The 20,759-nt window shown below is 39.5% G+C and overlaps 3 protein-coding genes across 3 annotated transcripts; all 3 read left to right on the forward strand.

Annotated features, from left to right (window-relative positions):
- The first annotated feature begins 475 nt into the window (after positions 1-475).
- On the forward strand, positions 476-3,140 carry LOC135618861 (S-adenosylmethionine synthase 5-like). Its single transcript, XM_065120222.1, has 2 exons — positions 476-629; positions 1,728-3,140. The coding sequence occupies exon 2, from the start codon at positions 1,738-1,740 to the stop codon at positions 2,926-2,928; it is 1,191 nt and encodes a 396-aa protein (XP_064976294.1). The 5' UTR covers positions 476-629; positions 1,728-1,737; the 3' UTR covers positions 2,929-3,140.
- An 8,744-nt stretch (positions 3,141-11,884) lies between these two features.
- Positions 11,885-13,563, forward strand: LOC135636790 (acyl transferase 4-like). The gene is made up of 2 exons (XM_065148832.1): positions 11,885-12,405; positions 12,556-13,563. Exons 1-2 carry the CDS (start codon positions 11,998-12,000, stop codon positions 13,393-13,395), a joined length of 1,248 nt encoding a protein of 415 aa, XP_065004904.1. The 5' UTR covers positions 11,885-11,997; the 3' UTR covers positions 13,396-13,563.
- A 637-nt stretch (positions 13,564-14,200) lies between these two features.
- On the forward strand, positions 14,201-15,777 carry LOC135618863 (probable transcription factor At5g28040). The gene has a single exon (XM_065120233.1). The coding sequence runs from the start codon at positions 14,291-14,293 to the stop codon at positions 15,617-15,619; it is 1,329 nt and encodes a 442-aa protein (XP_064976305.1). The 5' UTR covers positions 14,201-14,290; the 3' UTR covers positions 15,620-15,777.
- The last annotated feature ends 4,982 nt before the right edge of the window (positions 15,778-20,759 follow it).

The raw sequence follows: 20,759 nt of genomic DNA on the forward strand, positions 1-20,759 counted from the left end.
GGGACGGTGAGTAGGGGACGAGTTGAGTGAATCCCACTCCGCGTCGAACCCGCTGCCAACGCACTTGGGGATCACACGCGATGGATGGCAGCACGAACTAACCCAAAACCGTGTTTCCGTCGAGACAGAGGACAGAAATGTTCGCAATATCGTGCTTACGTATGACGGCAGCGGTGGGGGATCCCTGGCACAGCCGACACAGGTAGCTGCACCGCACGAGGAGCCAGCGAACGTCGTCGGGCCCGGCGCGAACGCGGTGGGGGCAACTCTCTCCCCGATCCCTGCCACAGCCGACACAAGTTGCTGCACCGCACCAGGAGCCAGCGAATGTTGTGGGGCCCGGCGCGACCATAGCGCGGCCCCCGCTGAGATCGCTGTCCGCCACCCACTTCTCTCTTCGCTCGGAAAGGATCCGACGGCTGCTTCGGCTCCGTAGGGCTATTCTGAATCGTCGGATCTATTTTTATCCGCATCTGAGAAATGAGATAAGTAAATAATAAGCACCGGTTGAGAAGCGCGTAGCTTCGAAGCGCCATTCATCTATAAATTGAGACGTCGGGCGAAGGGAAGACGCCGTCAAAGGGGTCTTCTTGATCCAGCGAGGTCAGGCATCAGCTCCGGAATTACCGGTATGATGCTCTTTCTTCTCTAGATTCTTAATGGTTTCATTGTGAACTCGATGCTGTTCTTCGATTTATAGGTCGGAATGGGGGCTTTTAACCTGTCGTTGAGGTTGTTCCTCTGCTTCATGAATATCCGGATCTGATGGCTTTAGATCTACTCGCATGTTGTGCAAATGCTGTGTTTTTGTTTGCTTGATCCGTGTTGTTCTTCTTCGTGAGTGACTAGATCTGGCCATAGTCCTAAATAAGATAGTCTGCAACCAGTTTTCTTGTCCTTGCATCGTTGCTTGAGGCCAGATTTGGTATATTATTTGGCCAATCACCGATGATTGTACTTTTGACTGCCTGGATCTGAGAGTTCCGGCGAGAAAGCTTAACAGCTTAAGTGAATCGATCGCCCATTTTGATTTCGTTGATGATGATTAGATCTAGATAGATTGTGCCTTGTTCTTCTGTGGCCTCGGTGACTAGGGTTACAATTGAGAAGAAGATTTCTTTTTATGTAAAGGGGTAAGATTGCTATGTTGCAGGAGCTTCATGCACTGAATCACTCTTATTATTAGATCCAGTTACTATCATATGCCATTTGATGTTGCTAATGTCTGGTTTCTGCCGCATCTCTGTTATGGCACACTCTCGATCCTGTGTCATATAGCACCTCACTTTTACTTCGGTGTAATTTCTGGTTCTCGATGCTGCTTAATGTCAAATTATGCCTCACTCATACTTCTCCTAACTCTGTTTTAAGATCCTCGAGTGTTGATTTGCTTCCTGTGGTGGCTTGCGTTGCCGGGGATCTTATCCACATTAAAGTGATCCACTTTGCTATCGCGTTGTTGGATTCTGATTCTTGATTAGATAGATTCTTTTGATATTCCCTCTGTTCCTTGGATTCTGATTCTTGGGCAAGTAGATTCTCTTGACATTCCATGCGCATTACTTTGTCGATGCTGACGAGTTCCTTGTCGGAATCAGATTGCCTCTTTGCTGCCTTTCTCTACAGAACATTCTACTTGGACATAGGAAGATGTAGAATTTTATTGGGATCAGATGTATCAACTGCTCAATCATTTAGAGTTGCTTATTTTTGTGTTTATTCTGCAGCTTCGACGCCATGGCTACCGACGAAACCTTCCTTTTCACCTCCGAGTCTGTGAACGAGGGACACCCTGACAAGCTCTGCGATCAGATCTCCGACGCTGTTCTCGATGCTTGCTTGGAGCAAGACCCCGACAGCAAGGTCGCCTGCGAGACCTGCACCAAGACCAACATGGTCATGGTGTTCGGGGAGATCACCACCAAGGCCAATGTCGACTACGAGAAGATCGTCCGCGACACGTGCCGCGCCATCGGGTTCGTGTCCGACGAGGTCGGCCTGGATGCCGACCGCTGCAAGGTGCTCGTCAACATCGAGCAGCAGTCCCCTGACATCGCCCAGGGCGTGCACGGCCACTTCACCAAGCGCCCCGAGGAGATCGGCGCGGGCGACCAGGGTCACATGTTTGGGTACGCCACCGACGAGACTCCGGAGCTCATGCCCCTCAGCCACGTCCTCGCCACCAAGCTCGGCGCGCGCCTCACCGAGGTGCGCAAGAACGGCACCTGCTCCTGGCTGAGGCCCGACGGCAAGACCCAGGTGACGGTGGAGTACCGCAACGACCACGGTGCCATGGTGCCCATCCGCGTCCACACCATCCTCATCTCCACCCAGCACGATGAGACCGTGACCAACGACGAGATCGCCGCCGACCTCAAGGAGCACGTCATCAAGCCCGTCGTCCCCGAGCAGTACCTCGACGAGAAGACCATCTTCCACCTCAACCCCTCGGGCCGGTTCGTCATCGGCGGCCCCCACGGCGACGCCGGGCTCACCGGCCGTAAGATCATCATCGACACCTACGGCGGCTGGGGCGCGCACGGCGGCGGCGCCTTCTCCGGCAAGGATCCCACTAAGGTGGACCGCAGCGGCGCCTACATCGTGAGGCAGGCGGCCAAGAGCATCGTCGCCAGTGGGCTCGCCCGCCGCTGCATCGTGCAGGTCTCGTACGCCATCGGCGTGCCGGAGCCGCTCTCGGTGTTCGTGGACACCTACGGCACCGGCAAAATCCCGGACAAGGAGATCCTGAGCATTGTGAAGGAGAACTTCGACTTCAGGCCTGGGATGATCACCATCAACCTGGACCTGAAGAGGGGAGGCAGTGGCAGGTTCCTGAAGACTGCGGCCTACGGGCACTTTGGGAGGGACGACCCCGACTTCACTTGGGAGGTGGTGAAGCCCCTCAAGTGGGAGAAGCTCGCCGCCTAGAACTCAGCTCGGCCTCCCTTACTGCTACCCTCCTCTGCTGCTTTGGCCCTTCTCTTTTGTGTCTTCGTTCCTGAGAATAAAAGTAATGACGTCTGGTTTGATTTCCATTAATTGATTAGAACAGAAGCGCAACGAACAGCTTATTGCTTGTTCTCTACGCTGTAGTCATCCTTGTTAATTTTCTCAAGAAATTTAAGTATTTTTTATTATAATTGATAAAAGTTTATAATTTTATTGACCTATTTCTTGAAGGCAAGTTTTTAGAATCGCTAGTTATCCAATCTATTATAAGTTTTATGAGTTGTATTTGCTCTTGATATGCTTTTCCTTTTCTGTATTTGGCTATTTGGCTTGTATTTGAGTCAAGTGTTCATGCGTATATTGAGTTCTCATTTAACTTCTAATATAATTAAAATAATATTAAAAAAAAAAGCATGACTCCTACGTAAGATAAAACAAATCGAAATGAAAGGCAATACAAATCGAAATGCAAGACAATAAATAATGATGCTAGCTAGTAAATAGTTTGATAGATCTTTCAAGAATTTGGGTTTGAATATGATTTTATTAATTATTCTTGAAAAAAAAGTCAAAGACAGTCTTACCTCCATCATTTTTTTATTATATTGAAATAATATCGTCCATTGATGCAAGACTCCAGTAAACTGAGGTTGATATGCTTGAACCAGTACACATACTTGTTAGATCCAATTGCATTTAACTTATGTGAGCATAAAAATTAAGATTATGTTCCTATTATGTAAAAAATTTTAATATTAGAAATTAAAATAAAATTATAATAATTTAAATATATGATATATACTTTTCAATGTCATTCAAAAGTCTTTATCTAATCTATAAACGCATCATCATTGGTCTTTATCTAATTTATAAACGCATCATAGTTGGATTCGAAAGTCATAATAATATTGATATGCAAGAACAGTTAAACTCGTATTTCTCTTTTTACCTATTATGACCATTATAAATAATAAATTAGGAACAAAAGGGAGAAAGAATCATCGTAGTGAAGTTCTTAATTAACATTAATTATTTCTGAATATTTTTTCTAATCATCAAATGATTTATACTATAATGCATAAAACTACTATAATACTTACTATTCTTAAAGAAGAAAATTATTACGATATATCATAATATATTTTCAATGACTTGATAATTGAGTCTGATTACACCCAGTCTCGAAATAAAATTTTATAATTATAAAGCTTAATTAGTTGTTTCAAAACATGCCATAAAATTAGCTTCTATAATTGATAATGTAATAATACATTGTTTTATATTTTTTTTCTATAAATTGGTCATCCAACTAATATAAATACAAAACATAAAGTGGATTTCCTACTATCCAGATAATTTATAAAATTAATATTTAAAAATATTAATATTTCAAGCTAATTAAATTATATATATATATAATCCTTTATCCCTTTTATATATTTTATTATTTTTTATAGTATTTTAGTATTTCATTCTTAGGTAGCTCTAATATACACATAGTACTCCAACTCTCAAATTGATATTTGTTCTAGCATGAGCTTGAGCAGACTTTCAACTTCGACGTATATAATGAATATATTTTTATCTGATCTTTCTAAATTATTTTAAAAATATTTATTTTGATTAAATTTTTTTTACTTTTATCATTTGTTGAAGAAAGTTGTAAACTAAATCTCTCTAAAACTTAATCAATATTCATTTGCTAAAATTTTTACTTTTGTCATTTAACTTCGGTGAATTAATTAAGTTTGATCTCAAAGTCTTGAGATAAAATTTGACGGTCATCAGAATTAGTGGCTTCTAGGCATATCATAAGATCAACTTCTATAGATGATAATATAATAATACATTTATTTTATATTTTTTTATAAATTACTCCTCTAACTAATATAAATATAAAACATAAAGTTGACTTCCACCTATTAAGATAATTTATAGAACCAACATAAAAAAAATACCATCATTTCAAGCTAATTAAATTTTATATATTTGATTGTATAATATTTGTCTCTTCCAGATATCCTATTATTTTCTTTATAGTCTTTTAGTTTTTTATTATTGGATAGTAGATACCAGTATTCTAACTACAAAATTGATATCTTTGGTATAGACTTGAGTATGTAATAAGACTTTCAACTGTACATACATAATCAATATTTTTTATCTGATCCTTTTTCAAATTACTTTAAAAACACATATTTTGATTTAAATTTTTATTTTTATCATCTGCTAAGTAAAGTTGTATACTAAATCTCTCGAAAACTCAACCGATATGTCCTTTCTGATACAATCATAGTAATTCTTTAGATCTATTCTTGAATATTTCTATTAGGAAACCTTGGGCAGTATCATATGCACAGCGGAAGAATATAAAACAAAAATATTAAATTTCTCACAAAAAAATATTCTCGTCATCGTGAGAAGATTGGTGTGTGAAAAATTTGCAAAATCGAAAACTACCCATATATAAAAAATGTGTTATCTAGGGAGATCGTATATCCTTGAAAACTTCCATATCTATAAAAAAAGGATGAAAGAGGTCAACTTAGTAGTCATATGTGCCTTATAAGCCAATCACGTGAGTGATGACACTATCACATGACACACTCTCTTTTTGCTTATTATTATTATTATTATTATTATTATTATTATTATATTTTTAATTTTTATTACTTTATATATATATATATATATATATATATATATATATATATATATATATATATATATATATAGTGATATTCATGGATATGTGTAATGGAAATCGAATTGTGATGAGATCACGATAATGAGACCGATTCATCTTTAAACATAAATCATAAATAATCTCAGTTATCGATTACTCGAGAGGGACATTAAGATAACCATATAGATTGACGTATTGTATACTCGTCTATATAATGGAGGCGATTGGTTTTATAGCTACTCGTGTGGGAACATTATGAATATAATGCATGTGCTCATTGGATAATAAGTTCACTGATTAATCCGCTCACGGAATGCTGGATTGTTGATGATACCTTATTGTTAAATAGTGATTTCATCATTCTAGTGGTATATCTGGTCCTTAGACTTGTGATACCAAGGATGTCTTATGTGAGTACTCAACTCTTTGATACCAGACTTATAGGTTTGGAAGTTCCAAATCTAACACAACAAATCATCGGGACTTGCAGTCAACCTTACGATGGCTAATCAGTGTTGATAGAGGATCATCCGCTCTTAGTGTGATGAGAGGAATATCTCATGTGTTTTTGCTCAGATAAATCCCTAGCCAGTATCATTCAGATTGAGAGATGAGTTCTCCGGAAGAATCTGATTAAAGCGAGGACAAATAAATCCAATGGATTGGATTCCCCTATATCGTCTAGGGATTACGACATAATGGCCTAATACGTTTACAATCGATGAGTCGAGTGAATTATTATAGAGATAATAATTCATTAAGCCAAAAGGAGTTCTGTCAAGTATGACTTATGACCAACTCGATATTGGGCCTAGAGGATCACACATATATGGTAGGCATTGCGACGGGTAGAGGTTCAGATATGAGATATCCGTAGGAGCCCCTATCTTATTAGATATCTAATAAACCCTTGAATTATTGGATCCTATGGATGAAATCTAATAAGAGTCAACGAGAGATTATTAGATATATGTTCACTAATCTAAGAGGCTTGGGCAGTTGGATGGAGATCCAATACCCATGAAGATCCAATACCCAATAGGACAGGATCTATTATGATTATGTTGACAAAGGACCTCTATAAATAGGAGGGAATCAAAGGGTTAAAGGCTAAGTCTTTTTGGCTGTCACCTCCTATTCTCCTCCACCATATTTCTTCTCGGCTAACAAATATGAAGATTTGGGTAGCGATTTGAGGAGCATCTTCACAGCCTCTACCATATAGATCACCGCTAAATAGTACAATTGACCTCCTTCATCCTTTTTCAAAGATCTGCCAGATTTTAAGGATATAAGATCTCCTTAAGTAACACAACTATCTCATATGTGGATTTTAGTTTCATAGATTTTTACACATCAATCTTCGCATGATGATGAAACCTTTTTATGAAAATTTGAAACTTTTGTTTTTGTTCTTCCACTGCACATGTGATGTAACCTATATATTTTTCTATACAATTGTCCTCTTCTCTAGCGGTGATCCATACGATAGATGCAGCAAAGACGCTCTTCAAATCGCTACATGATCTTCCTTTCCACGTGCATCATGTGATCAAGAAGGGGCTGGCCCTTCTTGTTGTCCACATGCCCCAAACTAAGGCTATCGATGGAGGGGAAAGAGTCTAGCATATGCTCATTTAGTTCTCTCCTATTTATAGAGGTTTCTGTCAACTTAACCCTGATGGATCCTACTCTATTGGATATTAGATTTTTATTCAACTACCCAAGCTTTTTTGATTAGTGGATCTCTACCTAATAATCTCTCATTGGTTCTTAGAAAATCTTATCCATAAGATCCAGGAGCTTACTAGATATCCAATAAGATAAGGGCTCTAACGGATATTTTATATCTAAATCTCTACTCGTTGTAACACCTATCATATGTATGTGACCTTCTAGGCTCAATATCGAGCTGGTTGTGATCATATTTATCAAAACTCCTTTTGCTCAATGAATTATTATATTCATAATAATTCACTCGACTCGTCGACTACCGACATATTAGCCACTACGTCGTACTTCCCAAATGATATAAGGGAATCCAATTAATTAGACCTATCTGTCATCATTTATTAGGTATCTATAGTCCCTTATCCATCTAATATCTCAGAGACCGTATACCGTGCATGGTGCTATAAAACCCATACGGAATCTACTCAAGTTTCACTATAATTAAATTCTTTCGGATAACTCTTTTTTCTAATCTGAATGACATTAGCTAGGGATTTGCTTGAGCAAGAATATATATGATATTTCTCTTATGACACCGAGAGATAATGATCCTCTATCGATACTCAATTGACCTAGTAAGTTTGGCTACTACTCCTGATGATCAATTATGCTAGATCTGGAATCTTCAAACCTACAAGTCTGGTATCAAAGAATAGAATACTCATACATGATATCTTTGGTGCCTTAAGTCTAAGGACTAGACACAAAATAAGGATCATGGAATCAATGAGCACCTGCAATATATTCCTAGTGTCCCCATACGAGTAGCTATGAGACTAGTTTCCTCTATCATATAAATATATATATAATACACCAGTCTGTCCAGTTATCTCGATGTTCCTCTCGAGTAATTTATGACCAGAATTTTTAGGGTTTATGTTTTGAGATAAATCAGTCTTATTATCGTGATCTCATTATGGTCCGATTCCATTGTACGGATCAATGAAGATCACAATATATATTATATGTAACATAAAGTAAGAAAATAATAATAATAATAATAATAATAAACAAACTGATTACACGTGTCACACGTACTATCACTCACATGATTAACTTTCATGACACTTATTTATAAGTAGTAATTTCAATGTCAATAATATAAGATGATTCATTCATATCAATCATTCTAAAATTTTAAATTTTTTAAATTTAATATAATAAACTAATATTACTATTGATAAATAAAATATTATCTACATATAGATCAATAATAATTAGCTCCCACTCACATATCAACATTGATCAATGATAATTTTCTTTGTATTTATCGATAATCATAAAATCTAATTATATTTATAATATATCTTATCTAGATCATATAATCTAAACCTTCAAATATATTATCTAGATTGGAACACCAAACTTTTCTATTTCTGTCCCACGAGAATAAAAAAATAGAAAACTTCAGGTTGTCTTGAACAAGGAGACGGAAGACAAAGAATCTCGCAAGCATCTGTCTCATGGCGCCCACACTACCAACAACCAAAAAAGGGGTCTTCACTAAATTATTCATGCCTCTTCTGATGTTCCACACTCCACCAGACAAACAGGTGCTATCTATCAGCTGTAGTTTATTTCCATACAATGACAAAAGTTAAATATTTATCCACACGGTAAGGCAAGACTATAGAATGAGAGCCACTTGATCATTATCATAGCGTCAGTATTTGAAATCTTTAAAGATGGATAGCATTCTAAGGCCTTTGAATTCCCCGTTTCTTCTCTCTCTCTCTCTCTCTCTCTCTCTCTCACACACACACACACACACACCTCATTATATCACCATGTTATGATCATTACAGCATTCTACTCATGGCTTTATGTGTTGTAGCACAGTCACAAGTTGGTGTCCAACATTTAGTTATCCTTGTAGCATGCTCCACGCAGCCATGATGGAACTTATACATCAGCATTACTCAATAGTTCTCTAAAGTTCCCACAATTTATTATTACTGGTATACTTTGCTTCTGAGCAGAAGTTCTTCCTACGTAACTTTGAAGTTCGTATAAGACTGATGAAACATGGCTTTATTAGAGTAAACTAGAGATGCACACAACTTCTTGTGACTTGTCAACCGATGTTTAGCTCTGGACACTCGCCGGCTTCGTTTTAAGACAAGTCAATACTTAACTAAGCAATATAACAGAGAAGAAAGGAATCTGTCGTCCTCCTATCCAGTGAATCTCTCTCTGCATACAAACTGGGAGCTACTTCCATTATTGGATTTCAAGCACGGACTTGTAGTCGATTTTAGGTTCGGTGTGATCATGTTACCAACTTAACCAAATTAATCAATGCTATATCTGAGACAGGCTGGATATATTGGTTGAAGTGTCCCTTTGAGGTCTTTGAGGCAAAAGGTTTCTCCAAGTTGTGTAAGGTCATGGAAGTTGTTCAGCTGTGGCTTTAGGTTCACTGTATTTAGCATTTTCATCTGAGAAGTTGTCTGAAGAATTGAGAACTTAGATTTTTTTTCTTAGATTTTTAATCAGTATTTTATGATATTTATCAGAAAAAAATTTCACTACTTGTATGGCGACATTCTCACTATTTATGTCAATTAACATTAGAATCAAGAAAGAATTCATAGTCCTTTTTATTATGTTGAACCGATCAAATCTTGTTTGGATCAATTTGAAATTGAATATTTTAAGTGAACCGATCAGATCTCGTTTGGATATTTAAATTTTAATTTAATTTTAAGTGTAATTGGGTTTAATTTTAGTTTAATTTTATGCGTGATAGAAATGTTGCATGAACATTTCTTTTCCTTTACTCCATTTTATCGAAGACTTCCTTCCTGCTAAACCCACACCGGTAAAACTAGAGCGTCGTCACTCTCTTTGAAAGGATAAGACAATCCATTCCAAGCGAACGTCGGCAACCGATATATCATGCATTTGATGGTACGCTAATTGTTGGCTTGGCTGCTGGTGATGGAGGTGGCATGTGACTATGACTCTCTCTTCCTTAATCGACTGTTGCCTTCCGTTCATTGCTCTGATAAAAGGAAAATAACGATGATTACTACATCCATTCTTCAAAAACTAAATGATCTAAAATATTTTTCATCAAATATTATAAAAAATATATATTTTTTATCTCTTTTATTATTATTATTATTATTATTATTATTATTATTATTTTTAACCAATAATTCTTTTCAATATGTCAATTTTTTTTATAATAAAAACATTGATGGGTTCCTCTAACTCTCATTTTGATCAATCATGATCTATACTATTTTGATCTCTTTCTTGAAATCTGATTTTCATTTTAATAGTCCAAAATTGAATTGATCGTTGTCACCCTTGAAGATAAGGAATTGAATATGAACACTTACTCCAACGTCTATCATCTTCTTTTTTTTTATTTTTTTTGGATCTATTAGTCTTCCTTTCTTTTTTAATCAATATACTCCTATTGATCTTCTTCGAATATAATACCACATTGTTAACTTTGATATCATATTATTGATTTTTCTATAGTTTTTCAATAAATAATAAAAAAAATCTATAATATCCCAATAAATTTTTTTATCCTAATCTATTTAATTAAAATTAAAATTTTATCTTTTATTTTATCTAATCTTAACTATTTGAATTAATTTTAAGAAAGGGGTTGAAGCCTGTAGTTGATGCAACACGCCAACTTGCATGGATCCTTAAAAGGAATTGGAATATTGCTATGTAAACAAGTATCCAAATGATTCCTTTATGATCAATCAAGCTAAGTGTTGGATAACATCTCAAAAACCTATTCTAGCTAACGATGGCCTAGCAATTAAGCAACCCAATCCACAAGCCAGTTATAAACATGAAAGGTACATGTTGGCTATTGGTTTGCTAGGATTTGGGATACAAGATAAGTTGGGTCGACCATTGTTGACTTTTTTTTTTTTTCTTTTAGTGGTCCTTTAACCTTCCAACTGTGCCCAAATAGAAAGTAAATTATAAAAAATGAAAACCAAAATTACATGTATCTTCCTTTAAAGTTGGTGATTTTTTCTTTTTTTCCCATCTAAATTATATATATATATTCAATTCTTCTAAAATATTTGATATAATCCTTCAAATATCTAATTTTTTCCAGGATCAAAATGAAAGAGATAGATAATCCTAATGCAATAAATGGAGGGTAAAATAATTAATACAATAATAAAATCATTTTAGGTATTTAAAATTTTTATATTATTTTTAATTCAGATAGTCTACTTATAATTATAGTATGCTAATTTTGGAGGAACAATTACAATTTGTATACTTTAAGGATAGATATGTAACAATACTTTAAGAGGATAGACGTGTGATATAAATAATTATAATGTGGATGCAATGCTATCAACGTCAAGAGTTGGTGTGCACAAAACTTGCAAGTCCAGAAACCATCTTGGTTGTTTCATCCACACATTCTTCATACTCATCTCCACCAACACCAACAACGATCGTTGTCTGAGAGTACACATTTCGACTGTTAGAGATGAATTGCACTTTCACCTACGATCTGATGGTGTTCTCCTCCTCACAGCATGAACTCGAGACGCAACAACCTGCAATCTTCTCCATCTATTTAAACGCCCCAAAACCTACATGTGCTATCAATCCAGTAGTTGCAGGCCAAGAAGAAGATGAGCTTCTCCGTGACCAGAACGTCCCACTCCTTCGTCGCTCCACGCGAACCGACTCCCAACGAGACGCTCTCCCTCTCCATCATCGACCGCGTCGCCGGCCTCAGGCACATGGTGCGGTCGCTCCATGTGTTCCAGCACGGCGAGAAGCCGGCCGAGGTGATCAAGGACGCACTGTCGAGGGTGCTGGTGATGTACTACCCCTTCGCCGGCCGGTTCGTGGACTCCGAGCAAGGTGACGTGTGTGTTGCTTGCACCGGCGAGGGCGCCTGGTTTGTCGAGGCGTCCGCGAACTGTAGCCTCGAGGACGTGAAGTATCTCGACCTCCCGCTCATGATCTCCAAGGATGAGCTCTTTCCTGTGCCAAGCCCAGAGTTCGACCCCATAAATCTTCCTCTCATGATGCAGGCATGTATACTTTGATGATTTCATGACATGTAGCACAGATCTGTATGTTCTTGTCCGTGATCTTAAGACTGTGTGCGCGCGCGCGTGTGGAGTTGTGGCGAGAGGGACTTCTATGGCAAGCAGTTGACTCTACGTTCTTCTCCCTTACAGGTGACGGAGTTCATCTGCGGCGGATTCGTCGTCGGCCTCATCTCCGTCCACACCATCGCTGACGGCCTCGGTGCCGCCCAGTTCGTGAACGCCATCGGTGAGGTTGCTCGGGGCCTTCCGAAGCCCATCGTGGACCCGGTATGGATAAGGGAGGTCATCCCCAGCCCTCCCAAGCTCCCTCCCGCTGGCCCACCGGTCTTCCCCGCCTTCAGGCTGCTCTACAACACCATGGACGTCTCCCACGACGCCGTCAACCAGATCAAGGCGCAGTACTTCGAGCTCACCGGCCACCGCTGCTCCACCTTCGACGTCGCGATCGCGAAGCTGTGGCGGTCGCGCACCCGCGCCATCAAGCTCGACCCCGAGGCCCACGTCCACCTCTGCTTCTTCGCCAACACCCGCCACCTGATGCAGCAGCTGCTGCCCGCGGAAGGCGGGTTCTACGGAAACTGCTTCTACCCGGTGGCCGTCACCGCCCGCAGCGGCCACGTCGCTACCGCGGAGCTCGTCGACGTGGTGAACATCATCAGGATCGCCAAGGCCGGTCTCCCCGGCAAGTTCGCCAAGTGGGCTGTGGGGGACTTCAAGGAGGATCCCTACGAGCTCACCTTCACGTACGACTCGCTGTTCGTGTCGGACTGGACGCGATTGGGCTTCCTTGACGTGGATTACGGGTGGGGGAAGCCGCTCCACGTGATACCCTTCGCTTACTTCGATTTCATGGCGGTCGGCATCATCGGGGCGCCGCCAACGCCCAAGAAGGGTACCCGAATAATGACGCAGTGCGTGGAGGAGGAGCACATGGAAGCCTTCCTAGAAGAGATGAAGTCTTCCGCATAAAAGCAACAAGAAGACTCCATGTTATCCGTACATCATGTTGCATAAGCATGCTCAAATTACCATAGCTTAGAGATCCAGTGGAGTGGTGAATTATGCAGGATTGGAATGGTTTATTGTGATTCATGTAAGCAAGTGTTTTTGTTGTGCAATAAAGGTTACTTCGACAAAGTGTTGTCCGCAGCATGTTGCACCCTCACTGTCTTCCATTGTCCTCTCGGTGTTCGATCTTTTGTCTTCTTCATCTTCTTTCAACTTCCATGGAAGCAATCCAAGGTAAACTGCATGCCGTAGTGGCTACTTGCAAACAGGCAATAGGAGATGTTCTACGTGGGGCTCATAGGCACGTATGACACAGTCAAATTCCTAGGATTCGTGGCTACTGCACTCTGGACACCATAACACGTGCTTTGTCATGCGACACGTAAGTAAAATGATTGGTTTGTCATACGTGGCTCGATTCCATTGGTTCTGTTACCTGAACTGAGGCAGTCGGAGGCAAGGACAGATCTGCGATTCGACCAATCTCGGCCGTCGGATGGGTGGCATCTTCCGAGCTTTGACCGTCTAACGAGCGGTTAAGATTCGAGCTGTAGATATGACGATGGGAGCTTTTATTGTTTGGAAACTGTCACGGCCTTATCGAACCCGTGGTTCCACCAAACCACGATCATCATCATGACCGTCCGAGAGGCATCGTGCGGTGAAGATTCACGACCTGCTGCGGATTACACCAAATCCTCGTGTATCAGACCTGAAGCCGTAGTCGTACCTACCCAACATCGCCCGAGGTATCACATCGCGACCAAACCCTAACCCTAATTTAAACCCAAATCTAACCGAACCCTTCTCCGTGCCGGATCGATCCATTCGCTTCAAGAGAGAAGAAAAATAGGAGATGCCGAGCGCGGAAGAAGCAGAGCAGGAGCGCGCTGTCTTCGAGGACGAGGAGGACACCGACGACGACGACGAGAGCGACGACAGCGAAGATGAGGACGACGACGGTGGTGATGGCCAGGCCTCCCAGGCGACTTTGCCGCCGCCTCCGCCGCTGCAGCCTCAGGCATCACCTGCGGCTGGCCATCCGAATTTTGCCGCCTCCTCCCATCACGCTGCAGACCCTAACTCTGACCCCAAAGCCAACCCCAACCTAACCCACGCCGCTACCGTGGCTTCCGCCACCACCAGCACCGCTACCGCCGCTCCTCAGAATGGTGCGATCTCGGTCCAAGTACTATCCGTCTCCGCCGCCGCCTCTGCCCCCTCCTCCGACGCTGCCCTATTCATTCCCTCCTCTTCCTCCGTCCCTGTCCTGGTCTCCGCGGCCTCCGCTTCCGAGGATAGAAGGTCCCTTGCCGTCGTCGCGTTCGATGATTCCCGCCGGCTCTTCCAGCGGCTTTGGACCGACGAAGAAGAGATCAAGATTCTGCAGGGATTCTTCGAGTTCACATCCAGGCGCGGCACCACCTTTGCCTCACACCAGTACGACACCGGCCCCTTCTACGAGGAGATCAAGAAGCAGCTCCAATTTGAGTTCACGAAGAACCAGCTCATCGAGAAACTGCGCCGGCTGAAGAAGAAGTACCGGAATTGCGTCAGTCGAATGCGGTCCATGGGGAAAGACTTCGCCTTTAAGAGCGCCCACGAGCGGGCCATCTATGACATCGCTCGGAACATCTGGAGCGCGAGCGTGAAGAGGGCCCATGAGAGCGACGATGAGGACTTGAATACCCCCAACAACACCATCCCCAACGAGGTCATCACAGTTCCCATCAACGAGGGTTCTCTGAGTTCTAATAGAAGGATCTCAAGATCGAGAAGGCGCTTGAATAGGAGACTCGCGGAAGAGGCAGCTGCAGCAGCACCAGTTGGAGGAGTCGGAACAGAGAATTCCACTCCTATGATGCAAACGCCTTTAGCTTCAGCATCTGGGATGCCAAGCATCATCGAGGAGACTGTGAAGAGCTGCCTCTCACCTTTGTTTAAGGAGCTGATAAATTCTGCTATTGGAGGGCCTCTTGGTCCAGGACCCAGTGGTGGGACATCACCATTCAGCCTGCTGCCCCTGAGCCTTGGGGATAGTTCTTTGGGGGCCCCAGGGACACCTGTGGATGACAAATGGAGAAAGCAGCAGATTCTGGAAATGGAGGTTTACTTGAAACGGATAGATCTTGTAAGGGACCACATCAAGGCGACCTTGGAGGAACTCAAGTCTTCAGGGAACTGATTAGAGGTTCTGCCAGAAAGCTTGCAACTCTTAGTGCTGGATCCTGTGCTTTGATTTGTGATTCTTGTTTCCTTGGACAGTGTTAGCTATACTGGACTTCAATGGACTATGTTTTCGCCTTCTTATAGTCCCTAATTAGTCTTAGTTAACTTTGATCATTTCCATCTTTTGATCTTTGTTTTTTGAGAGGAAAAATAGGAGAAAAGAAAGTGGGCAGCTTGATATGGAAACAACTCTGCTTTCAGGGGTAAGGATGCGAAATTTGATCCTTCCTAGAATCTACTTTGGTGGGTGCTTTGTTCACTGCCTTTATGCTGTTTATGCTTTGAGAGTCACTAGTTTGTGGAAGCACTTTTACACTAGATTTTCATATTGCTCACTGATCTTTTGTTGATTGGACAAGACTACTTGTTTTCTCTAGGATATTGTTACATGCATCATAGTAATTAGGATTGCTACATAATGCTTACTATTGATATACTTATTACTTCTTAAGACATCGTTTGCTCTTTATTATACCGTTTTGTTAATACATGTTCTCCATTCCTTAACCAGTAAGCTCTAGTCTTAGACACTAAGCATGACAGTATTGTGTACAGTACGACAGAACTAGATGTTGCTTGGATGTCGTTGGATTTGAAATTTTATGCATGAATTTGTAATTTGAAGATGGAGAAGATCTTTTGTGACGGAGAAGGTGCACTAGAAATTGACAGTTAGTGGCAAATAGTGTTTAGGTTATGGAAAGAGAAAAACATAGTATAGTTGATGTAAGGATGTACAATAACTTGGGAGAAAAATTAAGGTCGTATTATGGAAAAGACAATAATTTAGGAGACTTGATGTAAGGTTGCAACAAAAACAGAAATAGGCATACATAAGCAACAGTACAATAACTGGGAAAATTAAGGGCGTATTTCATATAAATGCATTTTCTTCAACTTGGTCCCTGAAGATGGCAAAGCACCAGGCTTGGGAACTAGAAATGGTCAATTTAGATGCTATAAATACTATCTCTGAAGCATGCCAAATTACCTATCTGGGTAGCTATTATCTCTTTTAGAAACTTAGTCAAATAAGTTTGTTTGGGGCAGCATATTACTACTGATTCTTTCATTTACAAGATGCATTGCTTGCAATTACGAATGCTGTATTAGTAGTTATTGGCATCACACTGTTTAAATGTCAGCAACTCATGATTTATTAGTTCTTTTATGTGGATTATTTTTTTGAAGAAATTAAATTATCTTTTACATTGATATGGCATAGAATTTTTACAGGTTTTAGTTTGTTTTCTATCAAAGGTAGGGTAAATTATCATGATGATTGATATGGAATTACACTTACTGTATTTATTACTCAAATTGTCACTTGATACATGGGCATTTAAATATCCTGATAGGTGGAATATCAGGAAAAACAGAAAGTATAGACATACATATATATATATATAGAGAGAGAGAGAGAGAGAGAGAACACTTAGAGAGGTTTTCTACTAAATTTTAGTTTTGGTATATTGGGTCATGCTAGTAAAATTCACTTGAGATAAGCAATTTATAGCACTAGATTATCATAAAATACTTTATGTTCATGTGGGCTCACTAACTATGTTCCAAGTCGACGTTGATGATATGATTGTTGTCATAGAAAGAAATGTAGGAACTACTTATATTTAATATAATTGAAGCCTATATATATGCCTCGTTCTGTTTGTGACTCCTAGAGGCAGATGCTTAGTTATATGGCATATCCTTTTACCCATTAGCTTTGCATTAGAGAAATGGAAATGGTTGCATGGCTTGATATTATAAATTATCTGGATCATGTTTTGAAGTTCTTACATGTAGCTTGTTGGACAAGTAGGTTACTTGGAACTTTACAGATAATCTCTTGTCAGGTCTTATGAATGAACTTTCCAAAACATATAATTGCATGATGCAACTTTATGTCACGCCAGCCGAGGTTTTTATCTTTCTTTCCATTTCATTGGTTTTTGGTCATTTTAAGTCAGTTTCAATGGTTTCAATTAGTTTGCATTTGTTTTGATGGTTTTGAATTAAATTGAGGTTGAGATCTTAAAATAGATTATTTTAAACTGCCACTACCATATGCTTGCCTTTGAGGTATGGCATAGCTCATATTTGATCACGAATATGGTTGTTTGTTTTTCAAATTTAAATATAATAATTAAGAATAATACATTAAGGTAAAATAATAAATGTTGTACACTATAGCAAATTAAGAATTTATAGGATGACATTTGCACTTATTTATGGAGATGTTTAAGTGATACATTATAAGAAAACTTGAAGGTTTGAGTTATTAATGTCATGTCATCACAAGCATATGTTAGGGTAATATATAATAGAAATGGAAAGGAAATATTAGTTATGTGACTGAATTTTTGTGCTAATGCCACCAATGCATGTTCCTGCATAGCTATTTTCTGTTGATTATGCTGCCACATATTTAGCTTACACAATAGTGGTGTGTATCATAGCCACATGGGCTTTATGCTCTGCAATCATATGACCACATTGAGATATGCTGTTGCACAGAGCCACAGATTGCATTTGGGTTGCAAACAAAATATTTGTAAGAAAAATAATGTGTATCTAAATTTCATAGGTCGAGCACATGTTAGAGTGCTGATCCATACCGAATATTCTTGAAGTAATTTTTTCCACATGCCAGACCAAAATTGTGTTTATAATGTATATAATGCAGCAATGAACCATAAAATTAGGGAAATTATGAAATATATTAAAAAATATGGTACACAAATGTCCTTTCTTACCCATTGTCTTTAAGATAAAGACACTAACGATTGAAAGTAAGACCGAAGTAATCTTCATTTTATTTGTTGTGGATTGGTTGTGAAGACAACATACTTTCTATTAATGAATGGTTTTCCCTTTATTGATGATGTTGTCTTCACTGAGGCTACGAGCTTTATGATATTAGAGTTTGAGGATTAGGCATGTATAGAATTCATGTTTGGATTGATAGAATTGTGTCAAACAATATTGTGAATTATTTGATAATCATTAGCTAAAATTGGACTAGGCTCTTAGTTACAAGCACTTCTTGTTTATGCACATGCATATGTCATCATTATATGTTGATAGAGAAGCTTATGTTATAACAGAAACAGAGCCCACTTTTCTATTTACATTATTGTTTCAGTGTGCTAATGCTGTAGCATATTTGATCTTTTTGCGTTGGAATCCTGAGATGTTTCTTAAAAATCACACAACCTTATTTGAATCCTTACTGATTGACTGAAATTAAGTCGGCTATTGTGAGATGCACATGCCTCAGTTCTTGCAAAAGGTCCTCTCCATCATTGAATTGACTTCAGTAGTGCGCACTGGGCAGTCGTAGAGGAGATTGATAAATGTACCTAGTTGAGTGATACTTGTCTTCGAAGTGTTTCATTGGTTTCTAGGTCTTCTTGTTCTCTCAGCAGTTTAGTTCAGGTGCTTCAATTGTCTTTTGGCAAGATGTGCATTAGATAACAGTCTTGTTTTGTCTGCATTTGGACTGTTTGATTTCAAGTTTTGCCTGCTTATTTTGCATAGAAATATATTTTGATGAAACTCTTTGGAGATGATTTTGGTAACCATGACAGGAAATGGTGTCGGTTAATGTAGAAGTTTAAAGTACAAGATACAATGAGTTCTTTTTTTAAGAACCACACAAATTCAGGTAACACATCAAGTTTTTGAGTTGGAACAGTAAATGTCTTCATTAACAACCTTACAAAATTGCATGAAATTCTTTTCAAGAGGGTCAATAGGTATCAAGTTGTGTTTGTGGAGTTCCAGATGTTTGATCTCTTGTAGAAAGTGCTCCATTATTGAAGTGATGTCAGCAGCAGACAGCCATAGAGAATATTGCCAGTATGCAACTTTGAGTCATATGTTTGTTTTCCTTCAAATTACATGATTGGCTAATAGCAAATTTTCAATGGTCTCAGTTTGGTTTTTGAACTGAACAATATTGCAATGAAAAGCAAATGTTTTGGAATTCTTTTGCTGTTTCGCTTGGAGATATGTATAGCTTAGCTGATCAGCAATGCACAAAACAAGGGCACAAGTTTGTAAATATTGCAGCAGGTGTGAAGGAGCTGCTCTTTGGAAATGTACTTTTGAATTTTCTGTGGAGCATCTTTTACATGTATATTTCAGAATGATGTGGACAGCAAATGGTACTCTATGAAGATAGCACATACTTTTGCCTACAATGCAGAGGTTTTTTTTGTTGTTTCTGCTGCTGGACTTGGTTCAATGGGACAGACATTTTAAGCTGGTAAAACATTTGGTCAAAATTGCCTTCATAAGTTGGTCAAAATGCACTTAATTCTGAATGTTGCTGAATCAGAAACCATTCAAGGCTCTGGATATGTTTCTTTGACTTCGTTGGATGGGATTTGATTCTCAAGACGTTGCAAATGGAATAGTATGTTATCTTCCGTACGTGGAAACTTGTAAGGAGATCAGCAGCTACATATTTCACCAGGAGTTTGCGAGAATGGTGTTGCATATGTAGGTTATCAACATGAACTTGGTTGGTATCCGGGGCTACATGCTATTGTTTATGTATTTGATAATGCTTTACTTTCCTAAATGTTGCATAAAAAGTTGAAATGATTGCTTAGTTGGAGTGAGGATCGTCATTTCAGTATCAGATCTTTTTCAGTCATCTTGTTGGATCAGTACAAGTCAATTTTCTCTGATGTACCATTAGTTGGATCAGTATCAATCAATTAGTGTCAATGTATTTTGTGTCGGTACATTATTATTTCAGATATAAAAGAAAAATACGAAGAAGGCAGCAAACGGAAGGAAGAGGAGGGAGGGAGGGAGGGAAGTGGAGACTAAGAGGAAGAGGAGAAGAGGCGTACTGATATGTGACGATGCACAACGGTAGTGTGTGATGATATTGTGATGTATCTTACGTATGATTAAGGCAAGTCACTACGTGGTTAGGATGCATGAAGAGGTCAGTTTGTGTGCAGGAAGTGCGATTTGGGTTCCGCTACTTCCTTTTTACATGAGTGAATTGATTGTTTCGCATCGGTTCGAGCGATCATCAATCATTGGTTGGAGTCAAATGTCACAAGCATCAATGTCAAATC

Source organism: Musa acuminata, chromosome BXJ1-3 (genome assembly GCF_036884655.1).
Source record: "Musa acuminata AAA Group cultivar baxijiao chromosome BXJ1-3, Cavendish_Baxijiao_AAA, whole genome shotgun sequence".
Taxonomy (NCBI): Eukaryota; Viridiplantae; Streptophyta; class Magnoliopsida; order Zingiberales; family Musaceae; genus Musa; species Musa acuminata.